This window comes from Pinus tabuliformis, chromosome J (genome assembly GCF_031772625.1).
Source record: "Pinus tabuliformis cultivar Carrire ecotype Pingquan chromosome J, CPIR1, whole genome shotgun sequence".
Lineage (NCBI taxonomy): Eukaryota > Viridiplantae > Streptophyta > Pinopsida > Pinales > Pinaceae > Pinus > Pinus tabuliformis.
In genome coordinates this window covers 1,485,648,671-1,485,673,540 of record NC_142295.1, presented here as the reverse complement: position 1 = coordinate 1,485,673,540, position 24,870 = coordinate 1,485,648,671, and the positions used below count along the sequence as shown (strand labels likewise).

Sequence of the window (24,870 nt, the reverse complement as noted above, 5' to 3'; positions counted from 1 at the left end):
ATAGCATGGTTATAGGCATATTGTGCATAATACAACTGTTTATCCCAAAAATTAGGATGTATGTTACAATATTCTTTCAATATGTGTATCATTTTCCTATTGACCACTTCCATTTTTTCATTGATCTATGGATGATAAGGACTACTCTTATGAAGCCTAGTCTCCATTAACACCCACAAAGTTGAAAGTTCCCAAAGAAAATGGGAGTCTTGATAAAATACAATGGTTGTGAGAAAAGAAAAATAAATTAAAACATGTTGGAAGAACAAATGTGAAAAACCTTATCATCCATGGTGTTGAAGTGTAGGAATTATATTATCATGTACATGACAAATAGTTGTATCATCTTCATAAATTATGTCTTCCACAAGGTGAAAGAGTGCATGCAGTTAGAAAAACATATACTTCTCTCATTTTTGGTCATTTTGGTAAAGAAAAAAATAGCCCAATTACAAAAACTATTGTTATTGTCCTAAAATATATGAAATTGTGTCCAAATATGTAAAGTATATGTTATGTGTGCCACCAGCCAACCAGGTAATAGAAAATTAGGTTATGAGAATATGGTACCATGGCCATTGATTTGGACCACAACTAAAAAGACTTATAGATGATCCCTCAAATTGGTCTATCATTGTGGCATCATGGAGATAATTCATGCTTTAATGCAAGGTGTATTTAGACACTACCAACACTCTTGGATTCATTTTTCTCCTATGCAATTACTTTCTTGTCCAACATTGTATCAAGGCAAATGGGAATGTGATACTGGGTTTTCTATAGAGAATACAAATTTTAGGTTGAGACATTGGTGAATCTATTACGTATTGATCTCTATTGAGGTTCTTGGTTTGATAAATCGCCACAATCTAATCTCATCAAAAAATAAATTTGGCATGTGATTCTTCATCAATGAACAACCAACTTAAATTTTAATGCATACAGTTGAAATTTTCCGATGAGACAAATCATTATAAGAATGATTCCCCATTTTTTATGGCACAATATAGATATGTTGTGCTACGTTGGATCGTTTGAAGCTCAATTAGGGTTATCACACTATTCAACTAATTCTAGGTTGACCATGGCTCTTCTTGATGTGATTCAACCTTAAGCATCATTAACTCATCTTTGTTCCAAATTAACTTGTTTTTATGCATTGAGTGAAGGATATCCACTTCAATCAATTGATTATGGAGTAATTTTAGTAGAAATCATGAAGTGGGCTCAATCAACTTAAATTCTTTGGTTTGTTAGAACTATGTCTACACTAAGGGTGAGGGGGTGAATTAGTGTAATGGCCAATTAAGCCATTTTAAACAATTTCACAATTGATCATAACATAACAATGCATCAATAAATACAAGCATAACATCAACAAGTGAGAACACCAAATGTACGTGGAAAAAATTGTGGGATAAAACCACAAATCTTTTATCTTCTTTAACCTTTAATTACATCAATTTGTAGGCTCCAACCTGTTAGAGGCACCAACCCCAAAAATCAATCTGTTGGCACTAACCTTTGAAATATATAAGCACCAACATTCTATAGTCTCCAAGCTAATTGAGGCACCAACCTCTAAAATATATAAGCACCAACTTGTTGTAGCCTCCAACCTAATTGAGGCACCAACCTATAAAATATGCAAAAAACAATTTGTTGTAGGTTCCAACTTGATTGAGGAATCAACGTTTGATATAGACATCCACCTCCTTCACCAAAACATAATGGAACACATTTTAAACTGGATCCAGAAGCTCAAAACTCAATAAATTGCCCTGACAAATCTGATCATATTGAAAACAACTTCAACTTGCTCTTCAATCATCAATTAGTAGCATCTTCTTCATTTCTCATTCTAATCACCAAGACTTAACATGTTCATGAGATCCAACATATTTTAACAAAAAAAACAAATATGACCACTTATAATCAGAACTCTAACTTCATGACTTTTCATGTCCCCCTTTCAGATCACAAAACAAATCTTTCCATTTTCCCTTTTTCAAAATCAATTTGGGCCTCAAAATGACCCAAAAAACATTATAAAAATTAATTGTTCAACAAAATGACCCTAATGGGTCAACAAAATGTACCTTTCAGATACATCATCTACAAAATGCACCTTTTGATGTGTGTTCGACAAAATGTACCCTGCCAATTGAACAGAGTGCACTATTCATGTTTGAAAAAAATCCCTTTTTTGTGCATTTTTTCCAAATGCCCAAAAACACCATTGTAGAGCAAGACATGCTCGACACAACTCAAGTACGTGCTATGTTCACATAGCCATCCTTTGTAGAATATATATATTTGCATTATCAATACATATTCCTTGAAAAAAATACCATAGAACTACCAACTGGACTTGAACCTATGACCACCGCAAATCAAAACAAGCTCGATACCAACATAGTTATGTGTTAAGTTTACATAGCTAACCTTTGCAGAATGTGTGTGTGCATGTGTACATGCGTGCATTATAAATTCATATTTCATTAAAAATATACCACAGAACTTTGAAATTGGCTTTAACTCGTAACCACCGTAGATCAAAAATAGGCCTTGTGATATCAAACCATAGACCACAGCGTAATTCTCGATCATGAGACCATAGAGCTACAACACAACATTCAAACCATGAATCCACACACACACACACACATATATATAGGTTTGAATTGAATCATCCATTGGGTTGTAAGTATTATTTTTCAAGAAGTTATGGAGTCGACCCATATGACAACAATGTGACCAGGAGACCCACGGGGACTATGGGGCTATATTTTTCTTTTCCATATGATCACACTATGTGAGTAAGACCTTAGCTATCCATGGGCCACTAGATGTTGACGTAGGCATGATATCAATATTCACAAATGGAACCCTTTGGGCGATGCCATTTGTCACCCAAAATTGTCCCTGTTGGCCACTCAAAATTACCTATTTCACATTCCATGTGTCCATGTCACCAATGTGCCAAGTGTCATGGTTTTTCCACATCCACCATCTAATTACACCATGTCAAAAATGTGTTATATAGAGCCCACCAAGTATCTTGGTTCTACCACATCAACCATATTTTCTTATGCCATTTTAACCAAGTAATACATCAAACCTACCACATCACATTGGTATTATATCATACATGTCACACAGATTTCCACTATATCGCATAGGTATGCTTCTATACCAATCTAATTTTCCCCATTACATTATTATTATTCAATGTGGGATGGGGTCAGACCCTTCTTGGTTCCCATGTGGAAACACGACACAAACCAAAAAATTTAGCTAATTATATGTCGTGAAACTTTGTCCATTTAGCATCATTAATCACTGAGGCTAAGCAATAACCATTTTTATCCATCAACAGAGATGTGCACAGGTTAACGAATTTGGGGATTGACCCCTTTTTACTTCATTATAAACATGCTATATTTCAAATTCGTGTTTCTCCTTGTCTAGTGAGAGTTTGACCAAGTGCAATATCAATGGAAAGGTCTCATAGAGCACTATCCAACCATTCCATTTGAAAATTTGTTTGATTGAAATAATTTTAACAAATGCTCAGTAATATTCAGGCTATGATTTCGAGGGTATCATGTTCAAACTTGCCTTTCTCCTTATTTTAGAGGAGTTTGACCATGTCTATTATACCATTGGAAATCTCTTAGAGAGGACTATCCAACCAAAACTTCCACATGAGAATTTTATCATGATAACTGCAAAAAAAACTCATGTTGACAGGCGTAAATGAATCACCAATGGTTAGGGGATCTCTTTGGTATAAATTCCCAACTAGACCTTACACCATTTGAGATAGGAGTCCCATCTAGTATGTGGGCCTGGCTACCACCATGTTTTTTGAAGAATTGGTTTTGGACAAAGTGAGTGAGAGAAAGGAAATCCATATCAAACTTTTGAGAAAATGAAAGTTAGAAATACTTTAAGAAAAAGATATAAATAATATAACAACAGTTAAGTAAATGGAAATGAACCTTAATGAAATAATGATAATAGACTTTGATTGAGATATATGGATAAAGAAGTATATTCATTATCAATTGTAAATTAGTTCGCAACGAATAAAACTCATGAAAGTATAAATCAACAAACAATCTCAAATAAGGTCTCTAATTAATGAAATAGTTCATCAATTCTTTAACACATAAATAGCAATCACATACCATTAAATCACCACAAGAATAGTCTTACGATATTCAAAAACACATGATTGAAATGCTTTCCTTTTCCGAAGAGAGATTCTCAAATATAAGCGGAAATATTCAATGCACCATTACACAAAGCATCCATGAAATCCAATAGTGGAAATGCAAAATTGTCACTTGGTATTTGAAAGGAATGTACAAGCTTTCCCTTCCATGGTGCTCTAAGTAGTACAAAACTAAAATTCCTTTCCAACTATCCATGAGGGTATATTTATACAAAGTGGGGTGACTCTTCACCTCCCATTACCTTTTAACTTCCCTCATGACTTTTCATTTTCCATATGACTTTTCATTTTTCTCCATATTCTAATTTCTATTTGACTTTTAGTTATAATTCTAATTTTATTTCCATATGACATGAAAATCAAAATAATAAAATAATGCACTTCATGGCACTAATCTCATAATGGTTAAGGGTGATGCTTCAACTTGCAGCTCTTGATTTAGGTGAGGATGCCACGCTTTGTAATTAGTTGCAATAGATCCAAATTTGTTGGATATCAACCTCTTGAATCCAATTTCACATTAAAGAGTGTCAAGTATCAGTGTTCTCATATGATGTTTTTTCTTAGTTGAAAAGTGTGTGAGGGATTGTGTGCATCTTTACAGGTTCCGCCACATGTTTTGCAATGGCCTCTCTCATAGGTTTCAAGTTCTTCTAAGCAACAATCTATTTCTTGCATCCATCATCCCTTGAATTTCTTGCCATATTTCCTACTCTGTTATTACTAATTGTTCTCCGATGGAATTTATCTTGTGATACTTGATAAGGGCTTCCAACGAACTATGAATATGTCAATAGTTACTTAGTGTTCTAGCTACATATCTTCCCAACTTCTCTTAGGATCACATAGGCATCCTAAATTCTATTTTGTACCATTCCTTACACATTCTATCCTTTCAATATATGTCAGATGGTGTGTTAGGATACTTCGTGCCCCATTCATACATGAGATCTACTACAATAGAGGCTTCTTTCAACAATGCACCTTTTCCCTTTAGCTCATTTTGGACATCCATTAACAAGGAATCTATTTTTTGAAGAATAATCATCTCCTTTTGTTATTAGCCTATTTTCCTCTTATGAGTCAATGCACTTGAGTACTTATACTATTGACCTTTTTGTTGATTCTTGGACCTTGTTTTTACCCATTTTTATACGTCTTCACTGGGATCTAGTTCTCAACGAGGTGATGATACTCTATTTTTGTTGGGATCCATTATCTTCCCAAAAAATATCATCCAAGTAAATTGATGATTAAGTGAATTAGGAAATTTGTGGCAAGAGTTAATGGGTCCCATTAAAATGATATGCATTTAGAATTTCATGTAATAATTTAAGGTATAGGGTTTTAGAGTTAGGATTTGGCTAGGGTTTTTAGGGATGGATTCAATTAGGGGTTGACTTAGATCTTAGGGCTTTGCACCTAGGGTTAGGATTTTAGGGTTGTAGCCTTTTAGGGCTTTCACTAGCCATTAGGGTTTAGGTAGAAATTTAGGGTTTTAATAATCTATGATAGGGTTAGGGTTACATCAAGGTTTAGGGCATGTATCACCAGGATATTTGCCATTTCCAACAACGCCATATTGACATCAATGACAACCTAGATTAACACACAAGACATTGCCTTAAGTCCAAGCTTTAATAGGTCCAAGATAATAGTTTGAAGTTATGTGCACAGGTCCAAAGTTATTGCTCTATCCACGGGCCTGCCATAGATCCGAGAGTCTTAGGTCATCCATAGGTCTGAAGTACAAGTCTAAAGATGTTATTACAGGTCCTAAACTTTCTGAAAATGTTCATAGGTTCAAAGTTATTACTTTTCCATGATCCAAGTTATGTTCATTTGGTTAGCACAGGTCCAAGATACTAAAAAGAGGTTGTTTTATCATCCAATCCAAGTTGTAAGATAAATAGTTATGCAACAAGATGAGTATCCTTTTCCCAAATAGAAAATATCCCAGAAAAACAATCACAGAAAAACCAATTAGAGGTTTGCATCAATTTTCTCTTCCTTAGCTTCTCTAGTTCACGAGTTGTGAAATAATTTGATTATTTTCTTCTCTTGTGTTTTTCTTCACTAAATTGGATGGATATATTGGAAGTAATGCTTCCATGTGTTGTGAGTTGTCATTGTGAGTCCCTAAGTGTGAATCTAGAATTTTTTGTGTCCTTTATGTGTGAGTTGTATCTAAGTCATTGTGAGTCATAGATCCACCTTATTCCGATCTTATCATATAGAAGTTAGTGATCTGCAACTATATATGTAATTTTTTATGTGCTCAATAATAATATAGTGAGTGTGTGATTTGTTGTGTGCACAAACTCTCTATGCTTTCCAATTTCTAATATGGTATCAGAGCTTGCCCTGTCTTGATTCCCTTACGGGAAGGACAGGAAAATGAAAGAGATGTGAAAGTTGATCCTCTGTAAATATATTAGTCTAATAACATGTTTGATTTATTGTTTGTGTAAGTAAATTTTTGTTTCATTGTCTTGTTTATTTCGTGGTGTTGAGGTGTTTTGATCTGCTTATTTGGCAACAGAGTTGTGGAGATTTTGTTTTATTGGTGTGGATCAAATTGGTCAAGGAAAAAAGACCCAACGTTATCTGACCATTTTGAAAATATTTAAAATTTTGGAGCGATTGTGCGCTAAGGCATAAAACAATGGCGAATTTTGGATCTGAGATCCAAGAGTGTGATCTGTGTCTTTCAAATAAGAACTTCCACCTGATCTCATTCAATGCAGAGAGGAGGGGAAACTCAGGTGCATCATCACATCTTTGTCCCTACCTTTATAGATCTGCAGAACAAGATGAATAAGATATTCATTGCGGACAACAAATAATTGCTTAAGTACCATGCACTTCCCATTTATAGTCCCCATTCGACGCTCCAATTCAATAAGAGCCACATAGCAATGATAACGAGCACCGATCATCGCAACCACGATCTCACGGTGTCCTCACATGGAAAGGTGGTGACTCTTAACACTGAGGTCAACCAGGCCACGATCACCAACACCCTTCTTGACGATGCATTAGACTTATCGATGACATTAACAACAGGAAGACGATTACAGTGCTCAAGGAAAAAAAGTGTGCTATTTAGACCTTGAGACTATAAAGCATGCACTAAGCCTCCATGTGTTGATTGACTTCTTCGGAGAATACAATCTGTAGGCACAAGAATTGTGTGGAGATAAGGGACTCTGCTTCAAGGAAAAATAACACATGTACCTTCTCAAAATTGTCGCATGTATGGTTTTTATTTTCTATCCAAACAAGAAGTCTATGTACAACTTTTTCATGGGGATTCCTAGGATTAGAAGCTAGAGCGATAAAGTTTGAAGCTGAATTGAAAGGGAAGTGAATCCTGTCAGTAAAGGATTGGTTCATGATCACTGGTGTTATCAGCAAGGGAGCATTGTTCTTGATGGAGAGCGTGTTAGCCATTTCTAGTTAAAGAGAAGAGTCCAAATCTACAACAAATTCATATTAATGTGTATGTTATTTCGTTGTGTGGGTTTGATATTTAGTTGTGTGAAAATCTAGTGTTATTTTATTGTATGGTGTGAATTGAAGTTGTAGTAAGCTATTTTATCATGCAAAACTCAAATGATGCAAAACAACAAAGAACAGTCTAACTATTCAATAGGCTAATGTGACCCGTCGTGCTCCGGGAGAATTAGTCACAGGTATTTCTTAATAAGGTCAAGTTGGTGTGACCCGTCGTGCTCTGTGAGCATCAATACAGGTTATTTTATACAAGGTCAAGTTGTAGAATTGTCTGTTGAAGATATTTTGTACCCAGAATGCTATCCTAGATAATTTATGAAGGTTGTGGAGGGTCGTGGATTCTACAGATGGTGGAAGTTCCATAGTATGGTTCAGTATCGAGACTGACCTGTTGTGCTCTGGGAGGTTGAGAAGCATCAATTTTGCAAAGTACGTCAACGATGGTCTGAAGCGGTTATGTCTTAAATGGATCAAGTGGGAAGCTTGAAAGTGTGGTGAAGAAAAGAGTGAAAATTGTGAGATTTCAGAGTGGATATGAGTGCTAGTTATGACCATATCAGACAAACATGACAAATATTCATTTATTTTCGTAATGTGTGTTTTTTTATATTTTTTACATGTAAGCATTAAGAGAGGGTATTGGAAGTAATGCTCCATGTGTTGTGAGTTGTCATTATGAGTCCCTAAGTCTAAATCTAGAATTTATTGTTTCCTTTGTGTGTGAGTTGTATCTAAGTCATTGTGAGTCATAGGATCCACCTTATTCGAATTTTATCATCTAGAAGTTAGTGATCTACAACTATATATGTAATTTGTTATGTGCTTAATAATAATATAGTGAGTGTGTGATTTGTTGTGTGCACAATATCTATGCTCTCTCCAATTTCTAATAGGATAGAATGACGAGTTCATCCTCTTATTTATACGTTTTTCACCCTTTTGTGAAGAGACACATCCTTTGGAAGAAGATATAACTAGCACATGTATGCTCATGTTGGCTAGGTTCAAAAATATAATATTCCAAGTTGTAAATTCATTTTCTCCCAAACTATGAGTTAGGAGGCAAGTAAGTGCTCGTTGGAAAGAGAATAATGTCCTCTATGAACCTATGACCTCATTTCCTTGAGTTGGTGCCTCCTTTGACATCAATAACAATTTTATTCCAACAATTAATACTAAAAGAAGGCATGTTAACTCCAAAAGGTATGGATACCATAACATACTTTTGACGAAAAATGCATAAAGAGGTAGGAAAAATCACTATCATGGTAGTGTTACCAAGAAGCCCAAAGTTTAATAAAGTTGTTCCTTGAGCACAATTTATGATGTCAAATTTGAATATCAACAATGAACTTGTGGGTCCTCAGAATCATATGTCGATGCTCCTCTCTTTATTTGTAAGACTGTGATCTGGGAAAATTACTAGTTGGGAACCAACCATACCTTTGGGAAAAATATTGATACCACACTAATTGCCTAGGAACATATTTAAGGAGAAACATCAACTTGATTGTAATGAATAAAAAATTGGTCATCTTATGGACATCTTTCCATCTATCGATACACCTTGGTACCCAAATATGATGATTGTTAGATCTCTAGGAAAATAATTTGGATGCAAAATGTATCCAAATTAATCTTACATTCTTTAGGAACCTACCAATGAGGGCTTATAATGCAATAATATTTCATAAAAAAACAGAATTGAGAAGATGAAACATGTAGCTATATTTGTTTCTCTCATCTACTAAACACCTTACCAAGATAACTCATGGATGTTTCTTACATTACATGGAATTTCCATGTAGAGCTACAAAACATTAGCAAGAAAAAATAAACATATACAATAGGGATTCCTTCTTCTTCCTCTTAGCAAGGTGTTCATAAGTAATCTTTCTATCAACATTGGTCATTTATCATGCTCAATAATCACTAATAAGCCAAAATAATCTCTAGTAAATGTTGGCCAAAAGACTTTTGGAGTCAAGAAATCCATAGTTTGAATTGTAGCATAGCTATCAGTGACTTCAAATCATGCAATTGAACTAATAGCAAAAACCCTTTGCTAATGGTAGTGAGATAATTTTTTATAATGAAATGTTTTACATTATATCTACATTCATTCTATGAAGAACAAACTCAAGAGGCATCACAAGCATGATATATTAGAGCCACCAGATCAATTAGAGTCTTAGATGACCTAGAGTCAATTGATATATCAATTTAATGTTAGGCTAAATGAATTATGTATCTCTACGGCATAGGAAACCATGTTGTATTCACAAATTGTTGATTAAAAACTAGTCAATTGGATGTATTCATGTTGAGTATAATAACAAATTCAAAGGAGAACACCTTTACTTCTGAATTTCTCTAGTAGTGCCAACACCAATGATCTGATGAAGTTGAGGATAAATTAGTTTTGCAAGAGTAATTTATCCAATAGGAAGTGTATTCTTTGGAAAATTGGATGAAAACCACAATGCATAGAAGACACAACTTGCTCAAATTGAAGCCATGATCTAAAATATGAGGGTTGATGAGGAAAAACCCAATGCTTGAGTGTGTGCAAAGTGTTATGGCTAAGCTAGGGTGTGTTTTGAGTGATATGGTCCCTCTAGATGAATAAGGTGTGTTCTAAGCATTTTAGGCCCATATTTGAGCATATGACTGTAGACCAAGGGTTTGAGGTCGAAATGGGGTGCTTACAAGGTGATTTGCGTGTTTAGGGCTAAGTGGGAAATTGTATTAAGTAAACAGGAAGTGGACCAAGTGTCTTTGACTATCAATTGAGTGAACAAGCCATCCAAGGGCATGATCTAAGAAAGGTAGATCATGGCCATAATTATATCAATCATGCCCATGAATTATGGAAGGCTTGCAATATATATGTCCTCACGTCAACATGGACAAGTCTGATTTACCAAAATAGATCATGAGGAAGAATGGCCTACCACCACTTATAAAGCAGTCCTGGTTCAAAATCCTAGATCCCTATATGCTTATTTCCTGCTCATTTTCTTCACATAAGTTTGGTTGCCAATACAAATCTAATATTTAAAAGATAATGTTGAAAATACAAAGAATGTCATTGACAAGAAACAAATAGTAGCACATTGAAGAGAAGCCACTAAAACTTAAATCCAATCACTGAATCACAGGGGAGATATTCAAGGAAGCAAGGAACAATTACCCAAACCCATAATGGATCGAAAGTTTCTCTAATATCAATGATGAGGGATTTTCCAGTGAAGTGGGGAATTTCACTCATGAGTCAAGTTCATACACAAGTGCTAAAGATAAAATTAGTCTAATTTTTATTAAGAAAATGAGAAGCTTAAATCGTTTTACAAGAGGAAAACTACTTCAACAACCTAAGGAGAGAAAAATTATCAAGATAAAATAAATTAGGATATGGGTACAATACAAGGGATAGGTTGAGAAAAGATCTCAACTATGCTCATGAAGATCTCAACTATCCCTTGAGACTAGAAAACTACAATACTACGAAGCTCTTACGCTTACATTAATAACTTATTACAATAGAAATGTAAAATACAAGAGCATATAAGCTCAAAATATGTACTAAGCATATTATTCTGGAGGAGATACTAATAAAGAAAAGTGACAAAAGCCTATTGTAGAGGATTGTAAAAGGCCATTTTGTCTCATAGCTTTATAGTAAGCTATTGTTGAGGATTTCAAGAAGAACATCAGTATGAGTCTGGAGAAGGCACTGTTGATTTGTGTGTAGCTTAGGACATACTCCAAGCCCTAGTGTTCAACGGTTGGAGGTCAAAGTGCCATAAGTAGGCTTGTGGGCTTAGAACCCAAGCCTGGGGTCTTTCACTCAATCATTTTGGGGCAGTTCCGGAAGCACTTTTCTACATGTGATGGCATGAGACGATAAAGGGCGAAAAGGAGAATCAAACGCTTTGAGAATCATCGAATCCTGAGTTGTAGAAGTGGAGAAATGAATTTTTGAAGTTGACAAGTAATTATGGTTTTCAAGTCATGTAGGATTGAAGTAAAATTTGGCCAACAGATGTGTCTCTTCACTAATTCGCAAAGCCCATTTTATGTGTATATATAGAGGTGGAGTGGATTCATTCTACTCATCCATTTTTTGGAACACAAGGGCAGCGTAGAAGGAGAGATAAGCACTCGTAGGAGGAGAAGAGGCATCTCTGTTTTGGGCCACAGAAGTAGGGCTACTTTAGCAAAGAAAGATGGCTCGGTGGAGCATCTCCATGACTATTTGAAGGTGCATTTACATCTGTAGTAAGGCCGCATCAAAAAGAGAGAAGTTTTGGTTGTTAGAAGGTTGCATTAGGTTGATTCCCACCTGAATTTTGTAGGCCATAGCCCTGTAGTAACCACAGGAACAATGCAGACCTGTTAGGGTGATTAAAGAGTGTCATAAGGCCTGTTTATACAATTGGATATGTGGAACAGGGCAATGTGGATAGCCAGAGAACGAAGGAGGGTAATTCATATCATTTGAAGGAATGTTGAGGGTTTTTTTAGCTCTGACGTGGATTGTGTATGCCCTAACCAGATTTGCAACAGTCACAACAATCCATGAAATAAAGGTATGTTTTTTATCTATGGTTTCTAGGTGTTGGATCCTTTTCATCGATCAGTTTTGGATTATTTTATAGGGTAGCCTGTGGAAGTCAAAGAGGAGGGTTAGACCTCATGGTTAGATGCCTTATACCAGTGACAGTTTCCACAGTGATTGGGCTGCAAACTTGGAGCGAAAGTTTGATGTGTGTTGGGTCAAAGAGTTTGCCATTGATTGGATCAGTTTGATGGGAAGTTGTAGGAGACCTTAGGAGTTATTTGGAGGAGCCCGCATGGATTGTTGGGAAGCCTACAAAGCAGGCAAGGTGACAGTAGACACATCAGATGAGAGGCAAGAGGATAGCAGCAAGGAGAGTTGCAAATGTTCCCTTGGATGAAGGCTTGATGATGTCCTAGGTGAGGAAATATTGATGTGCCCATATTTGTGCAATAGCTCCTCTATTTCAGGGCAAAGGGCGTATTGGTGGAGTCTGTGGGAAGCCATGTGCAAGGGTCTCCTAAGTGTGGAGATGCCCTAACTAGGTGCAGATGCTACAGTGTGGACTTGGTCTCTCGTGGATTGTTGGAGGGCATTGTGAGAGAAGACCAAGTGTGGATGAGATTGGAACTTATGGTTTGTTGTAGGACAACATGATAGTGTCCAAGTTGGAGCCCAGTGAGCAACACCTTGATGGAAAAAGGTGGTTGCAAGAGGGGCAGTTGATGAGCTCAAGGGTTTGATCAACCAGAGGAGCAGTTGTGGAGCCCGAGACTTGTGTGTGGAGGAATTCTACAACAAATGATGGGCAGTCCTCCTAGCCCATGTTCATTGTGGTGTTGGAATTTCTAAGTCTAACTGTTAGAAACCATTCATGTACTTTTTTGATTTATTTCTGTCTACTTGTTTTGATTAACTAACAAGTTATTTATCATGTAAATACTGAAAATAAATACAAGTACATGCTCAACACATTACAAATCATCAACTTAAGGAAACAAACAAGCACACAAGTGACACCATTGTTTTTGGACAATTGTCCCCGAAAAAACCCAATGCGAGAAAATCGGTGCAACTATCTGAGGGTTTTATTATTATGCAGTTTTTGAATACAATTTGGATGCCAAAACCGGTTCACCCAATAGAGAATAATCTCGGCGGTAGTACCTCTCTACTCGGAAGCAGATATTCCAGCTGAAACCCCGGATAAACACTCCAATAGCTCCTAGCTCCAATCTGCCCCACGAAAATCCCAACGTTAGCCTCTAGGGACTACATCAGCCCTTTGGCCCAGCGTCAACCCAATAAATCCTATGTCAACCTATGGAGGCATTGCATCAGCCTCTAGAGCCTCTGCGTCACCCATGCTGGCTCTCTAAGCCACTGCACAGCTCCTGGCTGCCTCTGCGTGGGCCCTAGTTAGCTTTGTGTGGCCTCTAGCTGGCTCTGCATCCCTCTCTCTCGGCTTCTACGCTGATTCTCTCAGTACCCTATCTGCCTCCCTGCTTCTGTATTCACTTCCCCTTAGTTGCAGCTTTGATCACTCTTTCGACTTCTTCAGCAAACCCTACCCCAAAAAAAATTTGATCAACTCGGTGTATTCTCCAAGTGACCCTCAAGCCTCCTCTTATACTTTTCTCGTTGACAATTCAACGATTGAAATTAAGTCCCTAATCAACGGCTAAGATTAACTTTGGCTTGATCCATTACCTTTGGACCCTTCTACCACAATTTTATATTAATTCACATTAATATTTTATTTTCCCTAAGTTTAGACTTAGGGACTCCAAAAAATATTAATTATTTTAATATCTCCTAAACTGTTTAGAATCTGCCCAAACCATTTGTATTGGAGATATCATGTGCTTTATCCTCTCCACCAATTTTTGTAGCTAGAGCACATCTTATGCTACCCCAAATCAACACTCCCTCTTAGCGAGGACAGTGCTCTAGTAATACTCCTAACAGAGCATTACCCTGATCATTTGGCATCGGTCCTTATGCTGATGCTAGGCCTACTGCCCAACATCCTCTGAAGCTGTTGCATCATGTATTGCTACCCATGGCCCTGTCACTGCCACTGTTACATTTGTACAGCGACTCCCTCTGCATCCGTGCTGCTACCCATGGCTCTGCCACTTCCACTGCTACATCTGCACTACAATCCCTCTCATCATGCTGCATCGTGCTGCCCATAGCACTGACACTGTTGCACTGCAACTCAGTTACTAAGAAGTAAGTAACTGATATCCTAACTCTGACATCTCTATCAGGCTAGAGACACCCTCGATACTGAAACTCCCTATGTCGCTAACAAGTGCTCCCTCTCTGACCTCTATGTTGCTACAACAACTGCTACCTCACGCTGTCCTGGGAATTCTGCACTGTAGCTCCCTCTGTCACTCCATCCGCATCCGTCTCTACTAACATCCGCCAGTGTTGCTACACTTCTTTGGGGCTCCCGTAGCAAGGTATAATCCAAGAGGTTGGGTACCTCAAGGATCCTGCCCCTCATTGCCTGTAGTTCGTCTAACTACAGCTTGATGTCTCCCCACTTCCGCTCAAGTGGCATGTGAGCACTCATGGCACAGTCATCCTCTGTATTCACTTCCTTCTTCGCCCTTGCTGGCGTCGCCTTGGTCTCGGAAGCCTCTCCCTTGCTCTTCTTCCTTGGACAATGGGTCGCATAATGACCCAATTCCCCACTATGGAAGCATTTGACCTTGGAGACGTCTTTCTTCTTCTATTTCTCCTGCTTTCCCTCAAATGCTAGGGCAGCATCCACCTCCTCCTCCTCCTCCTTCTTGATTCTAACCCCCTTGTTGCTACTTCCTGCCTTGGTCAGCCTTCTGATCTCTTCTTGGCGAAGAGTCGCCCACATTTCCTCCCAATCTGGAAGAGTCGCCCTGCCCAGTATGCTCTAGACAAACACCTCCCAATCTTCAGAGACTGCGTTTAGGGTTGTTCTCACCATCAATTCTTGATCCGGCGTGGCCCCTGTGGAAGTCAGCTGATCCCAGATCTCCTTCAATCGATTGAGGAAGATGTCGATCTATTCTCCCTTCTGCATCTGGTATGACGCAGCTGATTTTCTAGTAGTGTCTTCCTCTACACAAAAGTATGCTGATACAATTTCTTTAGGGCCTCCCACATCTCATTTGATGTATTCTTCTCGGCAATATGTAGTACTATATGTCCCTTGACCCCATCAAGGATGATGCTCTTAGCCCTCGCCATTGCATCCTCGTACTTATCGTTATCAGTTGGGTCAACTGTGACCTCTATTGTCCTCAAGGCGAAGTGCTTGACATGATTCCTGTCTAGAACAGACAAGATTTTGGCCTCCCAGACTATGAAGTTTGACGCTCCATTCAGACTGTCCTAGTCTCTTACCCCGTTCACTGCCATCTCACTGCTCCTCTACTTCCCTCCTGGAAGTTCTTGGTGTGACTCCCTTTGAGCCTCGATTTCCCTCCTGGAAACCCTTCTACCAATGTCGAGATGCCCCCACTCCGATCGGTAGTGCAGCTGCACCACTAATCCAATTTCTTGGCTAGAAATCCTTGGTAGAAACTCCCTCCTCCTTGGCCTTGCGTTGTTAGGTATTGTTCTAACTACAGTACCCCACCAGCTTCACTCTGCAACTTACCCACAGCCTCCTAAGCCCTAGCAAACTGAAGGTTAGAGCTTCTAGGCTCTGCGCAATCCCGACACCAACAAAATCCACACCTCCTAGCCACAGGCATCAATCCTTCCTGATTGAGAAAGATGACGGACATTGCGTAGGTCGAGTCTACTCCTCTCTGCCACTGCGCTGATCCTCTTCTCGACTCAAACTTGCTGGTGCAGGTACTACGTCACCCCTTCCTTGTTGCTCTCCTGCTAGGAACAGCATCTGTCACTCAGGACAATTATTTCTATTGTTGTTCTTTGCTAAGTTGATGTCCTCAGTTCTCCTGTGATCTGCAACCATGCTCTGATGCCATGTTGGAATTTCTATGTCTAACTGTTAGAAACCCTTCATGTACTTTTCTGATTTATGTCTACCTACTTGTTCTGATTAATTGACAAGTTATTTACCATGTAAATACTGAAAGTAAATACAAGTACATGTTCAACACATTACAGATCATCAACTTAAGGAAACAAACAAGCACACAAGTGATACTGTTGTTTTTGGACCATTGTCCCCGGAAAAACCCAATGCGGGAAAACCGATGCAGTTATCTAAGGGGTTTATTATTGTGCAGTTTCTGAATACAATCTGGGTGCCAAAACTAGCGCACCCAATACAGAATAATCTCCGCAGTAGTACCTCTCTACTCGGAAGCAGATATTCCGGCTGAAACCCCGGATAAACACTCCAACAGCTTCTAGCTCCAATCTGCCCCATGAAAACCCCAGCGTCAGCCGCTAGGGACTGCGTTAGCCCTTTCTGGCCCAGCGTCAACCCAATGACCCCTGCGTCAACCTATGGAGGCATTGCATCAGCCTCTAGAGCCTCTGCGTCACCCACGTTGGCTCTCTGAGGCACTGCACAGCTCCTCACTGCCTCTACGTGGGCCCTAGCTGGCTCTGCGTGGGCCCTAGCTGGCTCTGCGTGGCCTCTTGCTAGCTCTGTGTCCCTCTCTCCTAGCTTCTACGCTGATTGTCTTGGTACCCTCTCCGCCTCTCTACTTTTGTATTCACTACCCCTCAGCTGAAACTCTAATCACTCTTTTGACTTCCTTAGCAAACCCTGCCCCAAAAAATCGAAATCTTGATCAACTCAGTGTATTCTCCAAGTGATCCTCAAGCCTCCTCTTATACTTTTCTCGTTGACAATTCAGCAGTCGAGATTAAGTCCCTAATCAACGGCTAAAATTAACTCTGGCTTGATCCATGACTTTTGGACCCTTCTAACACAGTTTTATACTAATTCACATTAATATTTTATTTTCCCTATGTTTAGACTTAGGGACTCCAAATAATATTAATTATTTTAATATCTCCCAAACTGTTTAGAATTTGCCTAAACCATTTTTGGGTATTGGAGATCTCATGTGCTTTAGCCTCTCCGCCAATTTTCGTAGCTAGAGCACATCCAATACTACACCAAATCAACATGTGGGAGATGGACATCTTACAGTGATAGGTGGCAGCTCTCCGAGCCCTATGTTGGTCTTCATCGATGCAACGCAGGATGACCATAGTGGGTTGAATTCCTTGAGTAGTTGAGGAGCAGCAGTGGGAAAATTGAGAGTTGTTCACAAGTGGAGTTGTGAATAACTCGACAAGAATCTCGATGTGTTGATGGATGAATGATTAACTAGTGAGCAGATTGGATAGCTGAGATTCAGTGGTCAAATGGACTTGGAGCATTGATAGAGGTAGGAGCTACAGGTCGAGAGCCAAAGGACTAGGCAAGTACATGGTACGACTGAGAGGAGTTGAGACAGTGGATTACATCAACCAGATGGTCAGAGTATCTTGTTGAGGGCAGATTGGTTGTCAATGTACTGATATCAAGCCCCAGTTTTGTATCTTGTACTAGTAGGTGTATGAGGGCCATTATCTCTGGTACAGGAACCCTAGACTGTTGTATTATATCAGTTGGATTAATATAATGAAGTTGTGTTGAAAACTGTAAAAAGTTGTCTATATTCTGTGCATATGTGATTTACTGTTGTTTATATTCCACTGTGCAAATTTATATTCCGCTGTGCAAATTAGTATTGTTGAGATTCTTGGTTTGGTAGCGTCAAAGATTTTAAGATTCTATCCTAGACCCAAGATCGTGAAAATTCAATAGACACTAATAGAGTATAGTAACAAAAACCTATTGTAGAAGATTATAGAAGACCATAGTTTCTCATAACTTCATAATAAGCTTGGAAAACTTTATAATCTATAATGTAATCTTCATAATATTAGAAGATAGAAGCTACAACCCTTCATTGGATGTTGGTTTTCTTGTATCAATTTCAAGGGTAAATATTTATGTCTCATTGTGTGTTTTTACGATTGTAGTCTATCTCATATGCCAAAATCCAAATGGCGTGTGTGTATTTTAATTTCTACTAAAATGTTAACAATACTAAAATATACCTGGAGAATGGAGCATATGTTCATTATAGTGATTTTAAGTTTTTTTTTGGTGAGTCAACCATTGGAACATCCAACACAGTTTACGAGTCAAAAAACCACAAAATTGATGTAAATAGCACAACAAATAAGGTCCTAGATTGGGATAGTTCTTAAGTACAAGACCAAATAACACAAACATCATCATATAGTTAACTACCCATGTCAAACATGTAAATAACATGTGATTAAGTTTGTAAACAAATAAAATCATATATATATAACGGTCTTTAATTCTCTAAAAATACATATATGTTTTGACACAAAAACTCTAGGTCATATATAAGTTTGCACATTACAGTCTTTGATTCTCCAAAAATACATATATGCCTTGATACAAAAACTCTAGGGCATCTATCAACCACTACCCCTAAGTTGGTGGTATCACATCAAGTGCTTGTAAATATCTTGGAGTTAACACCTAGTTCGACTACTCGACTTAGTATGGGTCTCCACTCATCCACCATATCAGTATTGCCTTCTAGACATCAGTCTACCTACATCACCTAGTCCACTTGTAAGATTCTCTCCATCAATGCCTCTAACCTTTTTCGTATGCTCTCTAATAGATTTGTCAAGTACATTTTTGTCCTTACTTCCTAGGCCTCGAGGCCTAACCCAACTTCCCCATCCTATATCTAGTGCTGCTGTTAACTACGGTGTCCTGGTCTTATTGCTAGTGACTTTACCACTCTTACATCTACATACTCATAATATCAAATTATCAATTCTTAAAAGAAAGAAAAAATTACAAATTAATATATAATATCTCAAAAGATATATGTATAACTACCGATTTATATTAGCCAAACATATTTTCTATTTCATCATATTATTCCCACGTTAACAACTTTCAGTGATACCCTTCCTGTTCCCTTCCTCATATAACAGTTATGCTAATACTCTTATGTTAACCCCGCAAATTCTATATTACTAATATTCTAATGTTAATCCCGAGAATTCTATATTACTTAGTTGTACCTGCACTTTCGTAAAACCTGGTTGCTCCAAGTTAATCTGCAATCCCTGTGGTAGTCAACTATACTTGCATCCCAGTTGCGCTGAACCAGTTTGTATTCTATGTTTACACCCACTTGTACTGGATTCTATGTTTCTACTGTATCAGTATCAGCCCCAATGGTGCCAGCTAGCGTGGAATCCTACGTTATTCTGGTGGTGCCAAGGTATTAATCCTCAAATACCTATGCAAAACAAAACAAAGCAAAATTCTCGAGACCCGTTGTGCTAATATTCACAATGCTAAGTGTAACAAGTTTCCAAAAGTATTTTGAGCCTATATTGGGAAACGCAATGATTTGGAATTCCAAGATGCTGTAACAAGCGTCCAGAAGCCCACACTGAGTTTTTAAATTCCAAGATGGTGTAACAAGTGTTAAAAGTTATTTTATTGGGACACACAATGAATTTGAATTCCGAGATGATGGATGATTACTGTGCTATCAAATCATGTAGCCAACAATTTCCTTCCAATTAACTCTGCCAACAATTGCAGTGTCCGGATCTGTACAGGGACTCCACTCTATGCATATTCCTGAGTGATTTTGCTACTTGAACAAGAGATTCGAATTGTTTACTGTGTAAATGTTTCTGTTGTTGTTATACGTTTAGAGATATGGGAGGTACTTTTCAATATAGTTGTCAAAGGCAAGGAAAATGTATAAAAGAAAGTAAATGTTGTTCTATTCTTTGTGCCTGTTAAAGTTTGTTTGCATAAATTAATATAGGTTAAGAATTGACCACCTGATATTACCTAAAATATTTTGTAACATATCTGTTTCTGACTTCTATTGTTTTTGTTTGGAATTATTAACCTTTTCTTTTCTTATTGTTTAAGGTGTGATTTTTCATCATACTATGAGGTATGAGGGATGATTGTGAAGTAGAGATACTCTGTATATGAGTGGTTTGATTTTGAAATTGAGAAGGTTATTAGATTTAGTTGGACATGAAATAATTTTTCAGCTTACTATGAGATTTTGGTTTGTCTTGATGATTGTGAAGTAGAGATACTCTGTACATGAGTGAATTGGTTTGTCTTGATGATTGTGAAGTAGAGATACTCTATCTATGAGTGAATTGATTTTAAATTTTACAAAGTTATTAGATTTCGTTAGATATGAAATAATTTATAAAGTAATATTTTATAAACATTTTTTTATACAAAGAAACCATACTTATTTTTCTATTTTTTATCAATTTTACAATACCCTTTAATCCAACAAAAACTGCATTGAGTGAAAAGATGAGATATTCCAAATAATTATCATTTCATAAACATTTTTTCTTGTGTATAAAGAAACCATATCTATTCTTCTATCTTTTATCAATTTTATAATATCCTTTAATCCAACAAAAACTGCATTGAGAGAAAAGATGAGATATTCCAATAAGATGAGATATTCCAAATTATTATCATACAAGTAAGTATAAAAATACAAACATTTTGTTTTACAGCTACTTTCTTAATTTGAAAGTCTGATAAGTCAAGCTTTTGGTTCTTTTCCCATGGGGCATTATTAGAATTAGGCTACTCAAATCCTGCTGAAGATGAAATGGAACTTTGAAAATAACCTAGGTTGATTCAGAAACCGTGAAAACCTCATGTTATTTTCAATGTGCAATTTTAGCAAAACAATTTTGCTATTATAACAATTCAAACTCATATTTACCAACTTAAAATCTGTAGAAAGTCGTGAATTTTTTCTCTGGTAAATTGCTGTTTTCCAAACACAGAGGACAAAATTCGATGCCCCCAAATCGAAATGGCGAAGAAAACATAGTCAATACTCTGATACAAACTTTGCATATGCTGTACTACTTTATTATCAATACACTAAACAAAACAAATGGCTTCAACCCCATATATTATAGCGTTCTCCTTATAATCAGAGAGCCTTTATGCTTGCAATAGACGAGCAGAAACAAGGATTGGTTTCAATAGACACGCCTGCAAAGGGTGACGCCATCACCGACTGGGATTTGGCTGATCTCAATGCGGGGATCCACAGCAAGGGCCTTGTTTAGCTCCATCACGAAATCTCTGTAATATCTCACATATTTCCTCAGGGGAGCATCGGGTGGGGCCACCACAGATCCGTTCCACAGGGTGTTGTCATATGCAATCAGACCTCCAACCTTCACCAGATCGATCAGACGCTTGTGGTAGTTTAGATAGTTGTCTTTGTCGGCATCCACGAACACAAAGTCGAACGATCCATGCATGTCCTCCTGCAATGAACATCCATTCATTTAATCTTCAATTAGTTTTAATATTATATCCAGAGAAGCTTTAGTGCTTTGTACAGTTTATAGTAGTATGAGAAAGATGTGAAATGTTTCATTCTACAGTTTAGTTGGGTATAATTTAGATGGAGGAAGATTTCTATCAGAATATGGTTATTGATAGATAGATTTAGCTGATAGATAGATTTCGCATATATTAAGCGTCATGTAATAAGTCAATTATTGGTTTATTGTTTTCCTTGGTTTATTGTTTTGTCATTCTATTTGTTTATTGTTTTCCATTCTATGTTTGAATAAGATGAAAAGATAAAAAGTTAATCATTAATTTTTATCTGTATGTTGTATGTTTAAGTAAAGTTTGATAGATAAAATTCCCAGATATTAAGCACTATACAACAAGTTAATTATTGGTTTATTGTTTTTCCATCCTATATTTAAATAAGATAAAACAAACAAAAAAAAAAAAAAAAAAAAAAAACTTATCATTAACTTAATCTCTTTCCACCCTATAATAACAAATAAGATGAAAAAAACAAACAATCATTAAGTTATTACATAATGTTTTTACCTAAAACTAATCTAGGTAAATATAATCATATACCCAATAACATTGATCATAATAAAATCATCTAACAGCTTAAACTAACCATCTAAATTAAGAAAGGCTAAATTCACATTTCAGTTTATTTGCAATGCCCTTCATAGCCTAATTTCCCATTTCCTCTGTAATCCCTTTCAATAACATTGATCACAATACAGTCATCTGACAGCTTAAACTAACCATCTAAATTAAGCTTATACTAAATTGACATTTCAATTTGTTTCAAATGCCTTCACATCCTCATTTCCCGTTTTCTGTGTGATCCTTTAAAATCTGTATTTCTTTTAATATGCGACTTTTGGTTTCACATCCTCATTTCCCGTTTTCTGTGTGATCCCTTTAAAATCTGTATTTCTTTTAATCTGTGACTTTTGGTTATGAATAGATCTATGAATTAAGATGGATCATATTTAGTCTAATTTCATCAGCATATAACAAACCATTAGATTTCTCCAATCAATCAATACATACATTCTTAACCATTTCGTCCAAAACTGGCAGAGCAGGGCCCTCTCTGAAGTCAATCTTGTGGGCAACTCCAGCTTTCTCAATAATAGGCAGTCCGATATCATAGTTCTCTCTGTTGATGTCCATGGCTAGAATCTGCCATCCCAAACATTAACCCACCATTAATTCCAATCCACCAGGATTCAAACATTTCTGGGAATTTGCTGAACAGTGAATCTAGAGATGACTTAATACCTTTCCATCATCGGGCAATGCAAGGGCTGTGCTGAGAAGCGAGTAACCAGTGTACACCCCAATCTCCATGGTGTTCTTGGCGTTAATGAGCTTCAGCAGGAGGCCCAGAAATTGACCCTCATCGGCAGAAGTAGTCATGAGGTTCCTGTCAAAATCCAAACAATCAATCCTCTGTTTCTTCACACACACCATGATAACTGCCTATGAAATCTTCGAAGAACCCATTTATTTGATAATTCTGGAGAAATGGACATAGATCGATAGGTTGAGTGGCTTACCAGGGATGCTTGGCAGTCACTTCGCGGAGCTCCTTCATTGGCTCGGGCTCACGAGGGTACACACTCGTTTCCAATATATACTGCAATAATCACATACCATTGGAATTAATTCACAAGGCAAGCATTAACTTCATCAATTACTGGCTCTGCTAAAGTTATTGAAAAAGCTCAGAGATCAAAGGGTTAAGAAAAACCTGATAGAGGGCATCGCTCTGCAAAAGACTTTTGTGTCCCACTTCTTGATGGCGGACAACCTTAACCGGCTCCTCTGCTTGGGTTGTCTGAGCCTTCACCTCTGCCGCAGCAACATCTGTGCTTGCCATTTCCTCAAAACTGCAAAACAGTTGAAAACAGATCTAAATACCAACTGAACATGAAAAGAAAAACAGAAAAACCCCAACATTACCGGGCATTCCCCAACCGGTCTGCAACCCAGATCTTGCATTAGAGATCCAACTACCCAAATTATCCAACGATCTAAATTAAGGTAACCCCAAAGTCCTGAATCTCAAAATGCCATTGTGCGAGTAATTACCTGTTTGGACAAGAAGAAATCCTGGGATTCAATGAATGTAGGTTGCCTCAAAAAGAAAATTGCCGAAGACGAATTTGTGTGGAGGAATAGCAGAATGTGGGCAGATCTTTATACGAAGATGAGATAGTGGGGATGACTAGGGCTCCTGGGAGGGCCCATTGGGAGTAGGTAGGTTGGCGTTGCCTTACTGTTTTGACCATCAAAACTTTGCTTAAACTTCTCGTTCTGATCGACAGTCCCATCGAAATTATCCCAATCCCTTGCTAATTTCATGTGCTGTGTGTCAGTCGCCGTCAGTTTGACCACGGGACTCCGTCCAATCGAGCTCGAACTCGCGACCTCTTACCCAATTTCCTTTTGAAGAGGTCCCGCTAAACCTAATCGCTAGTGTTAAAGATCTAAGCCACCTACTCTTTACCAACCCCGGAAAGTGACCAGGGTGGACGGTGTCGCCTCAATCAATCATGGTGTCACGCATTTTCCAGGAAGTTGTTGGATTCCGATACCAACCGCATTACCATAGTTGAGTTTGGTTTATGCCAAAGTTGAATTCACGTTTTATCACGATTCAAGGTACGGAATATAATATTTTGGAACCCACAAGGCTTATCTGTGCATATTATCAACATGCTGCATTTATTATTTATTTCACCAGGGAAGGGAATTGTGCTTCCTCCTCTTTTTTTTGGGGCCCACATCTAAGTTATAAGTTCGTTAGTTGGTTGTTGTGGTTTTTTTTTTATTTTTAATTTTTGGCGAGATTGTGATTTTAGGTGATTTAATTTAATTTTAGCGAAATTTTGATTTTCAGTGATTATTTTTGAAAAAATTATAATATTTGAATTAAGTAACGTAGTTTAAATTTGTGATTCCAACTAAATTTTATAAAATTTTAAATAAAATTGATCAGAAAATATATTTAATATATATATATATATATATATATTAAAGATTTGCAATTACATCAATGTATATTGGATAGCTCAATTGGAAATCACATATTAAAAAGTATTATGTAAACCATAAAACTTTAGTGGATCAAGCCTACAA

At 37.4% G+C, this 24,870-nt stretch overlaps 1 protein-coding gene across 1 annotated transcript; it reads right to left on the bottom strand.

Moving 5' to 3' along the window:
- Window positions 1-21,142: 21,142 nt before the first annotated feature.
- On the bottom strand, window positions 21,143-24,032 carry LOC149233008 (caffeoyl-CoA O-methyltransferase). Its single transcript, XM_089379623.1, has 6 exons — window positions 23,821-24,032; window positions 23,480-23,618; window positions 23,286-23,365; window positions 23,008-23,152; window positions 22,777-22,908; window positions 21,143-21,689 (listed from the first exon to the last, which is right to left on the bottom strand). Exons 2-6 carry the CDS (start codon window positions 23,606-23,608, stop codon window positions 21,396-21,398), a joined length of 780 nt encoding a protein of 259 aa, XP_089235749.1. The 5' UTR covers window positions 23,609-23,618; window positions 23,821-24,032; the 3' UTR covers window positions 21,143-21,395.
- Window positions 24,033-24,870: the final 838 nt, after the last annotated feature.